The sequence below is a fragment of the Physcomitrium patens genome, chromosome 25 (genome assembly GCF_059467195.1).
Source record: "Physcomitrium patens ecotype Gransden chromosome 25, ASM5946719v1, whole genome shotgun sequence".
NCBI classification, from domain to species: domain Eukaryota; kingdom Viridiplantae; phylum Streptophyta; class Bryopsida; order Funariales; family Funariaceae; genus Physcomitrium; species Physcomitrium patens.
In genome coordinates this window covers 81,271-96,422 of record NC_143434.1, presented here as the reverse complement: position 1 = coordinate 96,422, position 15,152 = coordinate 81,271, and the positions used below count along the sequence as shown (strand labels likewise).

Sequence of the window (15,152 nt, the reverse complement as noted above, 5' to 3'; positions counted from 1 at the left end):
ATACTTGTACGGTTCTCAGATCGAAATTCATAAAGGTGATTGTCGCACTTCATAGCAAAGTCAATTGCTTGACTCAATGTTTGAGGATCAAGTAAGTTGAGCATTAATTTTTTTACCTCATATTGTAATCCATAGAGTAATTGGCTAATAAGTGCAGCATCATCCCACTTGATATCAATTGTAAGTTGTCAAAATTGTGAAGCATACAATGTTATTGATCAATTGCCTTGTCGTAAAATACAGATCTTATTGGTTACAATACGAATTATGTCATGTTCTTCATACATGGATCGAAACTCCGCTAGAAAAGCCTCTAAATTATCCAATATTGGATCTCGTCGTTCAAGAAAAGATGAAAACCACGATAGTGCTGAACCTGAAAGAAGCGTACCAATGAATCCAACTTGCGATCCTGGAGTTGGATAGCTTTGGGGTTGAAGTTCAATTACAAGTTGGACTTGATTGATAAATCCTTGAAACATAGATCTGGTGCCATCAAACTTCTCGGATAGGATAATTCTTGGTTCTCTAATATTGGAAGGGCGTTCCACCATAGGAAAAAGGACATGGTTTGGTACAGATGTTGAAGCAGCTCCAACCATTTCTATATCTTCACTTCCTGCCAATCTTGTTGCTCCTTGTAGTGGTAAATTGAATTGATGCATCGCAAGCATTAATTCTCTCAATTGCTCTTGCATTTGTGCCATTGCATTCTTCATTTCAACAAGTTCTGCCATGATAACACTTAGAGAAGATGTCTAATATCACTCAAGACAAATAGAAGAGAGGACTTGAGAACAAAGAAAATATTAAGGATAATATTAATTTTAGAAGAGGATAATCTGCAACTTCTAATATGCTTATATCTTATCAAGAAAAAGGGGTAATCCACTCTTAATCAAGATTAGACAAAGCTCTGATATTATAAGTGTACTCTTGTCAATCTGTCAAGGACAAGAACTTGATGAAAAAACAATCCAGATAAGTGAGCCTTCACTCAAAGAAAGCTAACAAAATATAAATAAATAAGTATGTATATTGAAAGAGAAACTAGAATGGCTATTGCCAAAAGACAAGAAAACTAGAGACCCTTGAAATTAGACTAGAAGCAAGAAAAGAGTTGACAAGAGTGAAGCAGGCTTCACTCTTGTCTCTATATATACTATCTAACTAGGGGCTACGTGGCGATGTTCTATAGGACCTCCAATATGTGTTGACTTTGTAGGATACATGCCTTGACTTACAAGGCAAGTTTTTCTACATGTAGGCCACATAGTTAGCTTGATCTTCAAGCTAAGAACAGGTGTGGCACATGGCCAAGTTGTTGACTACGTTTCTAATCCAAAAAGTCAATTAAAGACATCTATGAAGTCAAAGCAACATCTATTAAGCTTCTAGGAAGCTTTCATATTAAATACTATAGAATTAACTTACTTTTATCTACTTTTACTTACTTCTACCTATTTGTATATGTAATTACTAGCTTACATGAGTATGTCCGTGACACCATGTTATATAGAAGCCATATCTTTTGTACAAGTTAAGACTTTTTAAAATTTTTGGATTATATTGAATAAATTTACATTCAACAATTGATAATAATTTCCAATCTTCATTGTTAGTATTCTTAGACTTCATTTATTTTCATAACCAAGGGTTTTACACTAAGCTCTGATTCAAAAGAATCCCATAATGATTTGGTGTATAAGTGACATAGATTTGGAGGAAAATTCTTAGATCCATGTATGGATTTAAGGGTTTTTGAAGAGTGTATTGGTTTTGGAGAATCAACTCTTCTCTTTGGATTCAAGTTCAAAAAACCTTTAAATTGAAGCTATCATGAGATCCAACGACTTTACACTAGGATCCAAGTCCAATAAACATATGAATACTTTAATGAATTTTTTGAGTCCAAAAGGAGGTTTCTTAAATCCAAATAGAAGGATTTTGGAACTTAGTTTTTCTTGGACTGGGACCTTGGTTTAAAGCTGCCTTAACTTTGAGTATTTATTCCTTGAAGGTCTTGAAGGTATCATGTATATGGCACTATATTTGATTCTTAGAATATGAATTATATATTAAAATATGCAAAGATGTACATTAACAGATTAATGGATTGATAATTTGATAATCAACAACTTTCACTTGGATGTCATTCCAAAATCTTACCTTATCATGCTCAAATACAACACCATTCAAATAGAATACATGACAAAAATGTGGCTTCTCAGATCTGTAGGAGGTGCAATTGTGATCTAAATTGGACTTGGTCTGAATACAAACTTTCCTCACTACAAAATACCTCAATAGATGTGCCTTCCATGTTAAATAAGGTGCTAAGCCTCGTTTCGAGGGCTTCTTGGGAAAAAATATATATGGCAAGAGCCCGAGGGCATTTTTTTCCCAGCAAGCCTGAAGATAGAGGTTTAACCTGACGTTAGGCAAAGTAGCAAAATTATTTTTTTGGGTAGCGGTGCTATGCACCATCACGGACTCGCGATTTTATTGCTTCATTTTCTTCCAGAGAAATTCCACTGCGGTGCTTAACATATGCAAGTTTTCTCGCGATTTCATTGCTTCATTTTTTCTCAGAGAAATTCTGCTGCAGTGCTTAACATATGCCAAAAACACCATGCTACAATCCAAATTAGGCTTCTCAGACTTTTAAGGGTTATATTACAAACATATGTTGCTAACAATCGAGCTGCCCTCCGCACTCATCAATCTTTCCTCTCTTTACACCTCAGCTCCTTACGCAGCCTAGCTATATTAGGACTTTTGCAGGGAGTTGGTGTCAAAGTATATTGCTCGTCGGCGATGAATGAGGAGCCATCTCGCATTCTTGGTTTGTCAGTAAGTTTTCGATCCAAGTTGGGGTTTAGGTTTTTTAGCACATCGGTCAGTTTTATCGGTGTGTTCTGTCTCATTGTTGTTCTTATATCATCGCACTAATATCCAAGGCATGGAATTCTAGAATCTGAGTTAAAAGTGGCAAGGATCTCATTTCAAATGCACATAATTCTTCTCCATATTAGCTGACAAGCAGCTGGTGATGTTTTCGAAGTTTGATGCAAGTTGTAATATCTGGCCATATCCATATTACAACGTAGTTAATTAGGTCGTCTTCAGAACTCCTTAAGTCCATGCCTTGCTTGGTTGATGGCATGAAATGATGAGTGGACACCAATAGTTTGCCACTATTGTTCACCCCCGGTTTTTGTGAGAAAACTTGGTGTATTGATTGCACTAGAGTTTCGGCTGGGATTTTAGTTGATGAACTTGGCTCTGTACGTGATGTCCCATTTGAGACATACTTTTTGTTGGTGGTGTAGGTACATTGTAGTGGGTTTCTCTCTTTGAGAATATTGGGTTCATCCATTCTCTTGTACTAATCATACGGGGACCATTCAGAAGCAGTTTGCCGGGCTTTCGGGGTAGCTCATTTCTACCAAGACGTGGTTAGTATCTTCGTCTCTCCATAATGGAGACAAGGAGTTCTTTGAAACTTCATTTTTGTCATGATTGTTCTAAGTAATAGATCGAGTTTGAGGCTTCTCTTAACTAGCAAGATTGAGAACTTCGATATCCTATACTAGGCTCAGATACACAGAGACACTATATTGATTGCCTTACGTCAATAGTAGCTAAAAAACTCAAAATTGTGAAGAGAGAGACCATTAACAATTGCGACAGTGTGAACAAGTATACCATCGTCTCTCAAAGTACACCATCATCTCTCATCCTTGGATGGAAACTTTGACTATTGAAGAATAAGCATTTTGAAGACACAACACTTAGCATCAGCAAGGTTACACTCAAAGAGAGTATGGAATAAGATATCTCTCACTTTCAATACCTATTATTTATAGGTAGTGGTTGTTGCCCTAAAAGATAACTTTCACTCTTTGACTTTTACACACGTGGCCCTAAGATCCTTTTGATATCTCATGAGCCTTAAGGATATCCTATGACACATACTAATGACTCAAATCTAGTTTTTGGATATTCCTTTATTAATACTTTATCCTTTTGACTTTGGCACTTGGTCCATGATTTTGTCCTATATCCATTGGATGCCCTTACCATATACCAAGAGTCAAAACTTTGACCATTAGCAACTTATTTAAGTTAATATCTTCTATAAAGTAACTTATTCTACTTTTATTTTAACACTTCTACTTTACTATTGGTCAAATGGCTTTTAATCATAATGCCTTTGTCAACATGTGGTGTCTATCTTTTACTAATGCCTTTGTCAACAAATCTTCAAGCATTTCCTTCATTGCATAATACTTCATATCAATCACTCATATTTCAACCTTATCTCTTATAAAAAGATGTTAAATGTCAATGTGCTTGGTCCTTGAATGATGTTTTAGATTCTTTGTAAATGTAAGACATCCTTGATTGTCACACTCCATTGGAGTTGCTTCCATTTGCACATCTCCAATGTCCTCCAAAAGTTGTCTCAACCATATTGCCTCCATTGCACCATAGCTTGCTGCCATGTATTTCGTCTCCATTGTTGATATCGCAATTGTTGGTTGTTTCTTGCAATTCCATGAAATTGCTCCGACTCGAACAAAGGATACATATCCCATTATTGACCTTCTATCATTTGCATCTCTAATCCAATCCGCATCACAATAACCATGCAAACTAATTTTATCACCTCCAAGGCATAATTTGAAGTTCAAAGTACCTTTCAAGTACCTCATGATCCTTTTGATGGTTACCAAATGGATTGGTCTAGCCTTTGACATGTGTTGACTCATAACACTCACCGCATATGCAAGATCCACCCTTGTGCTAACCATTGCATACATAAGTGAGCCCACTACTACCTTGTATAGAATACCTTGCATTTCACCTTCAACTTCAGCAAACTCTTCATCCGTGAGCTTCATCAATTTCAAGTTTGCTTCCAATGGTGTTTTAATAGGCTTACACTCTTCCAAGTTGAATCATTTTAACATTCCTTTAATGTACTTGCTTTGGCTCATTGTAATGGCCTTCTTAGCACGATCTCTTACAAATTCTATTCCTAAACAATAATGAAGCTCTCCCAAATCACTCATTTCATACTCCTTTTCTAACTTTACCTTCAACCAATCCATCATCTTCAATGTATTGGTTAAGATGATCAAATCATTAACATAGAGGATGACAATCAATATGAACCTATTTGATTGCATTACATATAAGGAATGATTAACTTCACTCCTTACAAATCCTTCACTTACAAAGAATGTATCAATGCATTGGTATCATGTCCTTGGTGATTGCTTTAGCCCATACGAGGATTTCTTCAACTTACAAACAAAGTGTTGTTTGCCTTCTTCAACAAATCCTTGAGGTTGCTCCATGTACATGTCTTCTTCCAAACTTCCATTCAAGAAAGCTATCTTCACATCCATTTGATGTATCTCCAAGTCCAATGTTGCTTCAATTGTCACAATGGTTCTAATGGTGGTGAATTTGGCCATGGGAACAAATTTGTCATTGAAATCTACACTAGCAACTTGTGAGTAGCCTTTAGCAATCAATCTAGACTTGTATCTCGCAATATTGTCCACTGCATCCCTTTTGGTTCTAAACACCCACTTACAACCAATTGAAGATTGATTTAGTGGAAGTTGAGTCAATTTCCATATTCCATTGTCCATGAGTGATTTGTACTCTTATTCCATAGCATTCTCCTACTTCAACGCATCCGTGGACTTTATTGCATCACATAAACTCAATGGATCAGCAAGAAGTGCAACATTGGCATGTTCTTCACTTACTTGAGAAAAGATGTGGTCCTTCTACCATTCACTATATGGTTTTCTTTCTCTCAAAGGATATCTCCTTTCATTTGAAGAAGACCCTTCTTCTTGTATTCCATCTTCTCTTCCAACCTTCTTCTTCCTCAATGCTTGTCTTTTCTCACTCAAAAGTTGATATTCTTTATCATCATCATCATCACCTTCAATATTTTCATTGTCTTCATTGTTGGTTCTAGCAATTGAAGGCACACTATGATTTATCTTCTTTGGCACTTGATCTTGACTTCTATTTCATCCATCTTCATTGTCAACATCATCTTCTTGTTTTTTCTTTGCTGAACTTGAAGATGTGTCCACAAACACACCTTTACTCCCACTTGGACACTCTTCCAAGTGCTCAAAAGTACTCTTATGCTCCAAAAACTCTACATTACGATTTTTGATGATCTTTTTGGTTTCTAAACACATTAGCCTATAAGCTTTGGTACCTTCACAATATCCAAAAAATACACATTTTGTACTTTTTGCATCAAGTTTGGACCTCATACAATCTGGTACCTTTGCATAAGTAATGCATCCAAAAATCTTCATATATGAAATACAAGGTTTCTTCCAATTCCAAGCTTCTTCTGGAGTCATTGATGTAAGTGTACTTGTAGGGCACCTATTCCTTGTGTATATCGCATTTACCACAGCTTCCGTCCAATACTCATACTCAAGGTTTTGTATATGAAGCATACTCCTTGCCATCTCTATAATGGTCTAATTTGATCTTTCAGCAACTCTATTTTATTGTGGAGTGTAACGAGTAGAAGTTTGTCTTGCAATACCTTGAATCTTTATAAATTCATCAAAATGCTTTGACATGTATTCACCTCCATTGTCCATTCTCAACACTTTGATCTTACACTCACATTGTTTCTCTACAAGAGCCTTAAACTCTTTAAACCTTGAGAAACATTCACTTTTAGCTTTAATGATGTAAATCCACATCTTTCTTGAAAAGCCATCTATGAATGTGACAAAGTACCTTGCTCATCTAATTGATGGTGTCTTAATTGGTCCACAAACATCAGAGTACATAATCTCCAACAATTTAGTTGCACGTGTTGTAAATCCACTTGGAAATGAAGCCCTTTGTTATTTGCCTTGTATATATCCTTCACAAGTAAGTGTCATGGCATTGTGGCTGAATTGACCAAGATCCAAGCCACTTACTATGGATTGGAGCTCCTTCATGCATTTGGCATTCAAATGACTAAGTCATTGATGCCAAATTCTAAACTTATCTTGCTCTTGTGGAAAATCAGCAAATGCTGCCACTTCAACTCTATTCACCTTCTTGTAATTGATGAAGTAGAGATTTCCATCCCTAAGGCCTTTGGCAACATGTTGGCCATCCAATGTCTTGACAAAACATCTATTCATATCAAATTGAACCTTACAACCATGTGATACAAGTTTGCTCACCGAAAAGAGGTTCTTCTTCATTTCTGGCACATGTAGGACTTCCTTCAATGTGATCGTCTTGATTTGGTCCTTCACAACAATCTCTACCACAATGGAGCCAATTTCAATGGCTTGTACTATGCCATTGTCTCCCAACCACACTTTTGTTGCTGAAATTTCTTGATAAGTGTCAAATGAACACTTATATGGTGTCATGTGCTTAGTAATACCTGAATCTACAATCCACTTCGAAATAACAGCTATGGAGGCTTCTTTCCTTGCCATGAAAGAATACTCATCTCCACCAAAACTATCACTAGCATTGTTTGCATTCTCTCTATCTCTTTTCTTAGCCTTGTAGCAATTTCTAGCAAAATGACTTAGTTTTCCACAAATATAGCAATTCCTCATATTACTTTTTGAATTATCACATTGGTGAGAATAGCTACCTTTGTCTTGTCTTGAAAATAGAACTGAATCATCACTTGCAAGCTTCTTTTCTTTCCTCTTAGTCACTTCATGGGCAACTCTTGATGTGACATAGTTCATTGTAAGTTCCTTTATGTTGATGGATTCCAATGCCATAATGAAGTAGTTGTAGGATTCAGAAAGGCTTATGAGCAATGTCAACACAATGTCTTTATCATCAACTGGTTTATCAACAACTGCTAGTTGGTTAGCAAGTGGTTTTACCTTGTTAACATGAGCCATGAGGTCATCTCCTTCTTCCATCTTTACTATCAAAAACTTCTTCTTTGTCCAAAGGATGTTGGCAAGGTTTCTACTCTCATAGATGTTACAAAGAGTCTTCCATGCTTTCAGTGGTTCATTATAAGCTATAACATGTGAAAAGTTGGCATCATCAAGGTTTATTGCAATCATCCCAAAAGCCTTCCTTTTACGACATTTGTACTCTTTCTTCACCTTAATATCAACATTGTTACTTGGAGGGTCTTCACTTTCATCAACAATGTCCCAAAGGTCCAATGAAGCAAACAAAAGCTCCATTTTCTTCTTCTAATGGTAAAAGTTGTCACCTTTAAACTTTTCATTCACTTTCAAGCTCTCACCTTCACTTGAAGCCATATCTAAGGAAGGGATGTGTGAAAGAAAATAAAAAAAAGAAAAGATAGAACTATCAAAATCAACAAGAAGGTGTTACTACCTTAGAAATCCAGAATGCCCTCTTTGTAATTATACAAGTGATTTCACTCTTGTATCACTCTCAAATTCACATATAAGACTTCTTACAAGTCTTATACTCTATCTAAATCTCTTGCATAAGCTTTGCCACTCTTCAATCATCCTTTTTTTTTTTCACAAAATACTTCTAACTACACAAAACACTTCTTATAACAATAGGAGAATCTCTTACGAAGTTAAGTATATGAAAGCACAAAGTTAGAGCACCAATGATGAAACTCAACAAAGAAATACAATACTAAAGTTCTAAAACATCATTATTTGGAGTCTAACAACAACCAAGACTATCAATGCACTCAACAACAAGTAAGAGCAAAAACTACATCAACAATTAGATGCATAAGAAGGATTAGAAGAGAGCAAACTTAAACTTCAGCAACAACCATAAGATCTATTCCTTACAACAAGAAAGACTTCAAAGTACTTCAAAATTCACAAGTAATGGTGAATGGGCCCATAACATATTGAAGAACAAGCACTTTGAAGACACAACACTTAACATCAGCAAGGTTGTACACAAAGAGAGTATGAAGTAAGATATCTCTCACTTCTAATATCTATTACTTATAGGTAGTGGTTGCTACCCTAAAAGACAACTTCCACTCTTTGACTTTTACACACATGGCCCTAGGATCCATTTGGCATCTCATGAGCTTCAAGGATATCCTATAACATACACTAATGACTCATACGTAGTCTTTGGATATTCCCTTGTTAATACTTTATCCTTTTGACTTTGACTCTTAGTCCATGACTTCGTCCTATATCCATTCGATACCCTTTTTATATACCAAGAGTCAAATCTTTGACCACTAGCAACTTACTTAAGTTAATATCCTCTATAAGGTAACTTATTCTACTTTTACATTAACACTAACAGATCTAGTCGGGGAAACTAAGGTGTTGTGTAGGAATGATGATGGTTCTGGCAGCGATGGAGAAAGCTACTTGCACAAGAATTTCTGAGGGTTGCGGAGGGAGCATTCTCTAAGCTATGACTCAGTTGGTACAATGTACAATGTCCTTGGGAGTGCTCTACATGTGGGTCGATTCCATTTGTCTCGACCAGTGCAATGCTGAAAGCATGGCCTTCGAGATCGGGCGGATGTACTCCTATTACAAGAATTCTTATTGCAAAATTGTGTGCCTAAATGGGTTCGGCAAGCAGACCAACCTTGGGGAGATCGGGCGGATGTACTCCTATTACAAGAATTCTTATTGCAAAATTGTGTGCCTAAATGGGTTCGGCAAGCAGACCAACCTTGGGGAGTGGCCAAGGACTGTGGCAACATGGTTCAGTCGTATGTGGACTTTGCAGGAGGGACTCGCTTGCCATAAGGTTTACTTCATAGCGGCCCTTGTCACCAGCATTCTCGCAAGAGTAGTGACAGAAGTGATGGCAAGTCTGAAACAGGATGATACCATCCATCACTTATTAACAACTTCGCTGATTCAGCAGGTTCATAGTACCGGAGATATTCACCAAGTGACTTCTAACGTTCCTAAACGAGCCAAATTATACGAGCAGCTGTGCGCTCGCCTTCCATGTTGCTGCTGCTCAGTGCAGCGTTCCGCGTACTACAATGTGGATGAGAGGGACCTATGCATGCAACAGATGCACTTTCAGAGTCACTTGTACAGTTGGCAGCAGGTCCTTCTTATATCTAGGTGGGCTGTGCTCATCACATGCACGACAGATGTGAAGGACGCCTCGATTGCCTTCGAATCCCTAGAAGCTGCTTACAATTTCGGATTGTGCCGTCGGGCTGAGCGGTCGCTTGAAGTGATCGAGGTCCTCGAGGAAGTGTGTAAGAGGAGCTGCTCTTATCCAGAAGATCGAGTGTTGGCAGTGCTTGGAATGCTGGGCATTGGGGTTACCACGACACTGCGCTCTGGTTTATCATTGTATGACCAAATAAAGTGGCTCTGTGGTGTTGCCCCGCCCAAAATGAGACATGCTCTTATTGTCAAAAACTGTATCGACATGTATCCGAGCATGCCGGGGTCATCTTGGATGCCGGATTTATGTCGTCCTGGAACAGGATGGATGAGTCAGACTTTAGAATCACCCATAGGCGAGTGGGCCTATGATGTCGAGACTAACAGAGTCACTGGCAAAGCGCAGAATCCTTTCTCAGTGATCATAAACAAGGTTGAGGAAAAGGATGCTGGGCAAATACAGTCGGAGATGCTTTTGGAGTTGCAAGAGCAGCGTTTGGAACACGAATTCGATGTTTCATGGTGGACCATAACGTTGTCCTTTGTGCCTCCTGTAGATCCACCTGACAATGTGGTCACTGTTGAGGTGTTGTGTGCAGTGAATACAAACAAGTCCGGAGAAGTCTGGGGTACTGAATGTTGTTGGGTGAATGGCTACAATGGGGGAGCCCTCGATATTGCCGACATAGTTGGTAGCAGTAATCTGGAAAACTGGCAGGCCGCCATTGCGAACCAATCCCTTGTAGGTTTGCCTGTTATAGAGGACCTCGTGGAGAGGGAGGGGCAGCCATCTGCATACGATGTAGGTGTCCTGCTGTGCACTGGGACTGAAGAACTGTTGCACAAAGTAGGAGGATTACTGATATATTCTAGCACGGCAAGAGAGGTGGCAAGCCTCATGTACAGGCACAGGCAAGCCAACCCTGGGGATCAACTCGTTCAGTTGAACTGAGCTAGCTGAGAGGGTTGGCTTGCCTGTGCCTGTACATGAGACTGAGCCGAGATTAAACCCTAGGGATCGACTCGTTCAGGTAAACCCCAGTAGACACTTGTTGTGCACACTTGAACTAACTAATAGTTTGTTTGGGTGTATGGGCATAGATTAGGCTGGTCCTTCACAAGATATCTCTATTCACTAATCAAACCCATTGTGATCCTTGCTTAAAATGAGATGGGAGTCACTAGGTGTTTCCCTGCAATTAAACATTCACACTCCTGATGGTGATTACCAGACTGGTAGCCAAGTTCTGGCCATATATGCAGAGTAACTGAGCTCATTACTTTCCTCTGGGCAAGTTCACTGGCATTGGGCTGCATACACAGGAGATAGTCGATTGCTGCAGACAGGAGCAGCAAGAGTGTCAAGGACGGCTGTAGACAGGAACAGTGTGAAGGATAAGAGCATCCGACATCCAAGTGAACGTCACGCAAGGGTGGATCAGGTCCTAGGTTGCCGCTTTTGGACGATATGGCGGTGCTGTAGACACCTTGCGTACGTTGCATAACTGACTTTTGTCTGTTGTGGTAACATGGGTGCAGATGAGGCACGCCTCCTCAGGAATATGAATACAATGGATCACGACATACACAATGCTCTTCATCTACCCTTATTTCGAGGGTATCAAGAACTAGCACTACTGGTTACTTTGTGTAACAACAGATATGTATAGAGCAGATCTTTGTTTCAGGCAATACCAATCAGCTATGTCATATAACTGCGTTTTTCTATTCTATCACTTGCTCAGAAGCATATAAAACATGACTTGATCATGCTTGTACCCACCCACCCTACCTGACAAGTATCACTCAAACTGGTAGAATCAGGTTGTGTCGTGATGCTTTGTGTTGTTATTTTTGAGCTGACATGAACTTGCAAGATGAGAATAAACCAAGCACAGTAAGTAAGAGCCCAGTAATGGGGTGTAATGTGCTACGCTATCTCTCTCTCCAATGCTGCCAAGCGGGAGGAAAATCGGGGTGTCAAGCAAGTAGATGTAAGGATTAGTCTTTGCAAGGATTATATTGACTTCTTGCTCTAAACTTTACTAAGATTTGACCTTCTGCGGAAATGACTACTTGAGTACGGAAAGAAGTGTGCTTCTGTTTGCGCTAAGGTGCGAAGGACCTCATCTCATGGCGCTGTATTTTTAGGTTGTGAATGATCGTAATTTACGTTTCACTGAGTACGCATTTTCAATGATTCAGTCTGTAGTGGTGCTGAGTTCGGGAGGTAATGCTGCCGTAACAAGCAAGCGTGAGGCATATGAGAGATTTGAAGAAGTAGGACTTCAAGTTTAGTGTTCTAGTTATGTTACAATCTTTGTGTGTTCACTGAATTCTGTATCCAAGTGCATGCTTGCATACATATTAATACCTTACTCCTATGACCAAGCTTATTTAGGGTTCCTGTATTTCTAATGTTGCATTGGAGAACTTCAGAACTCGAGGATGATCATTAGGAGCCCGTCTGACAGAGGCGAACTCGATTCTTTTGTAGCATGTGCAGTGAAGGCGGATGATTGAAGTGGTTTTTTGGCCAATAAATGTATCAAGAAGAAAGGTGATGGCCCTAATGGGCCGTTTTCGGCACTATCTCTCACACGGATGTGGGAGTTCGCCGAGCCGGGCGAGGCTAGGTAGCTTCCCACTGGGCCCCCACTCTGCTCCCTGCCCAGACTCCGCCCCTAATACATCCTCCGTCCAGCTAGCTCCTCCCCCCGCCTAGCTGGCTCCCTCAAACCTCTTCTTCTTTTTCACACCTTCCTGTTCCAACCTTTTTCTTCTTCGTCCTCCAAGTGCTGCCATACAGAGTTTGAGAGTGTATACATGTTATGGTTAGGTTTCATTCTATTTATTTATTTTCTTCCCTTTTATTTCAGCTAATGGAATAGAATTTCATTGTAAGAAAAAGAATATATTTTAAGATTAAATATCAATGTATGAATATGAAAATTGCACTTGGAAGTGAAAATAATGCAATGGTCATTTTTCATTTGAAAAAGCAATTTGAGTACTCTTATCAATAATAAATAAATAATATTAAAGCATAATCAATAACAAGGCATTCAATACAAAATTGTACACACCACTCTTTATTGCAAAGGCAATTGGTGATTACAATTGCAGCAAGATACAAATTTATCCTCTTTTTTTTATTAAGGTTTTTGTAACACATGTATCACAAGTGACCTAATGGATTTTGGGGAAGATTACTCTCTTCTGTTTTGAGATAGCCACTAACACATGAGGACGTATTGGTGGTGGCCTTGGAACACTTGATCTTTGTCAAAAAGGAGATGACATTGCTACTGAATTGCTACCTCAATCGCTCCCAGGCAAGGGATTTTAACTTCAGCAGTACGCTATGATCAGTCTATACAATTCCCCTCTTCCTAGGTCGTGCAAGAAAGTTCAATGATCCAGTGCCCGAATCTGACCCTGTGATGATTAAAAACACAGGCTCTGATTTTCCCTCGACCATAAAGACGATCAACAGACTCTTCAACCAGGACCTATCAGTTTCCTGCCACCTCCCGCAGCGCACAGAGCGATGGCTAACGAATCGCACGCTGAATCTTTTGGCATTCACTCTCTTGTGACAAATTCGTGATGTGAAGACAAGGTCAGACTCTTGTCACTCCGACGAGTCTCTCCCTGCTCCTCTTGCTGCAAAGCAGCTAAGGAATTACAGAAGGTGAGCAGGCGATGAAAAGAACACATCCGCTTCTAAACTCTCCTCCTAGTCGCTTTTCTCAAAGCTCAACCCTCTCCCCGGAATCAAACTGTCACATACCGGGCGATAACATTTTTCAAGACGCCAGACGGAATACCTACGCTTATGTGTCGACGAAAGATACCGGCTGTGTCTGCGCACTACTCCGAATGAGCCTCACAAGAATGCAGATCAACGCTCTCGGAGCTCCAAAACATCCGCCACTCACAAAACCGCGAAGATCAGCGGCAGATGCACAGCAGGAAGCACAGCCAGCGTCCCAATCACGTGATGCTTCGTATCTCCCTGCAAACAAGGTGGCAAAACCTCGAACTGCTGTGTTCTCATCGACGGGGCCGCAGTGCTGTCGTCCTATTGAAGACGAAATCCCTTGCCATTTGCCACTTGCAAAAGCCCACATTGCATGTAATTTATAATTTCAGAGTAATAATTTGTAATATCAGTTTGGCGATTTCCTAACGGGACTGAATCCAGTATGACAAGTACCCTTTCACAGATCACATTGTATGGAAATTTTACTGGAATTTTCCAAGGGGACTAAGTTCGTCAGTATGACAACTTACTTTCTCTGCTGAATGAACGTCGCAAGAAGCCGTACGATGTAAATCATACCATCATTCTCGTTCTGAATATATCAACGACCAAGAGGACTTCCAATGGAGACATGGACGGGCTAGTGAACATAATTCAAAACAAGTCACAAACCTGAAGAAATCTTTGCACCGATCGAGATGAACTACAAACTACACAGAACAATGCTCCCTCAAATGCTGCCACATGCAAACAAATCGGCAACGGAAAAACTCGCACTCACCGAACACTCTGAGATGCCTCACCGCCACCGTAGATCGAAGGTGTCGTGATCGCTGATGGGTCCCGGTATATCCAGTCAGCGAGCAATCTGTCGGGGCAGCTCGCCCTGTAGGCAGCCCCTCCGCCTCGTTCCCTAGCTCCGCACATCCCCGATTACCCTGTTCCCTTTTCCGCCTAAACCCTAAAGCCCTAAAAACTTAGTGGGCTATTCAGTTGACGGGAATTTTGGGTTTGAAATGTCCTCGATACCCCAGGTACTGTGTAGCTTGCAACCTTATCTTTGCCTTTTTGGCTCTTCCCAGCTTGGTCGTGATGATTTGACCTTGAGAGGCTCCCTCCAGTCATTGAGCCCTTTCGTTCTTCGGCAGCGGAGGAATCAGCGCTTGCATCTCGATCTTGTAGAGTTTGCGTTGATCTCATGCCCTTGAGCTCTCTTTGGCGACCGTCCCCTGGCAACTTTTTCTCTG

General features: G+C 39.8%; 2 protein-coding genes across 2 annotated transcripts; one reads left to right on the top strand and one right to left on the bottom strand.

Annotated features, from left to right (window-relative positions):
- The first annotated feature begins 9,794 nt into the window (after window positions 1-9,794).
- Window positions 9,795-11,923, top strand: LOC112278445 (uncharacterized). Its single transcript, XM_090247642.1, has 2 exons — window positions 9,795-11,170; window positions 11,679-11,923. Exon 1 carries the CDS (start codon window positions 9,817-9,819, stop codon window positions 11,089-11,091), a length of 1,275 nt encoding a protein of 424 aa, XP_090103768.1. The 5' UTR covers window positions 9,795-9,816; the 3' UTR covers window positions 11,092-11,170; window positions 11,679-11,923.
- Window positions 11,924-13,203: 1,280 nt separating this feature from the next.
- LOC112278446 (uncharacterized) lies at window positions 13,204-14,667 on the bottom strand. Its single transcript, XM_090247538.1, has 2 exons — window positions 14,436-14,667; window positions 13,204-14,255 (listed from the first exon to the last, which is right to left on the bottom strand). Exons 1-2 carry the CDS (start codon window positions 14,480-14,482, stop codon window positions 13,976-13,978), a joined length of 327 nt encoding a protein of 108 aa, XP_090103664.1. The 5' UTR covers window positions 14,483-14,667; the 3' UTR covers window positions 13,204-13,975.
- Between the last annotated feature and the right edge of the window lie 485 nt (window positions 14,668-15,152).

Coding starts and splice junctions, on each gene's coding strand:
- LOC112278445 (XM_090247642.1), top strand. CDS start 9,817: ATGGCAAGTCTGAAACAGGATGATACCATCCATCACTTATTAACAACT.
- LOC112278446 (XM_090247538.1), bottom strand. CDS start 14,482: ATGATTTACATCGTACGGCTTCTTGCGACGTTCATTCAGCAGAGAAA. Junction 14,256..14,435: donor ACGTTCATTCAGCAGAGAAA/GTAAGTTGTCAT, acceptor GGCTTTTGCAAG/TGGCAAATGGCAAGGGATTT.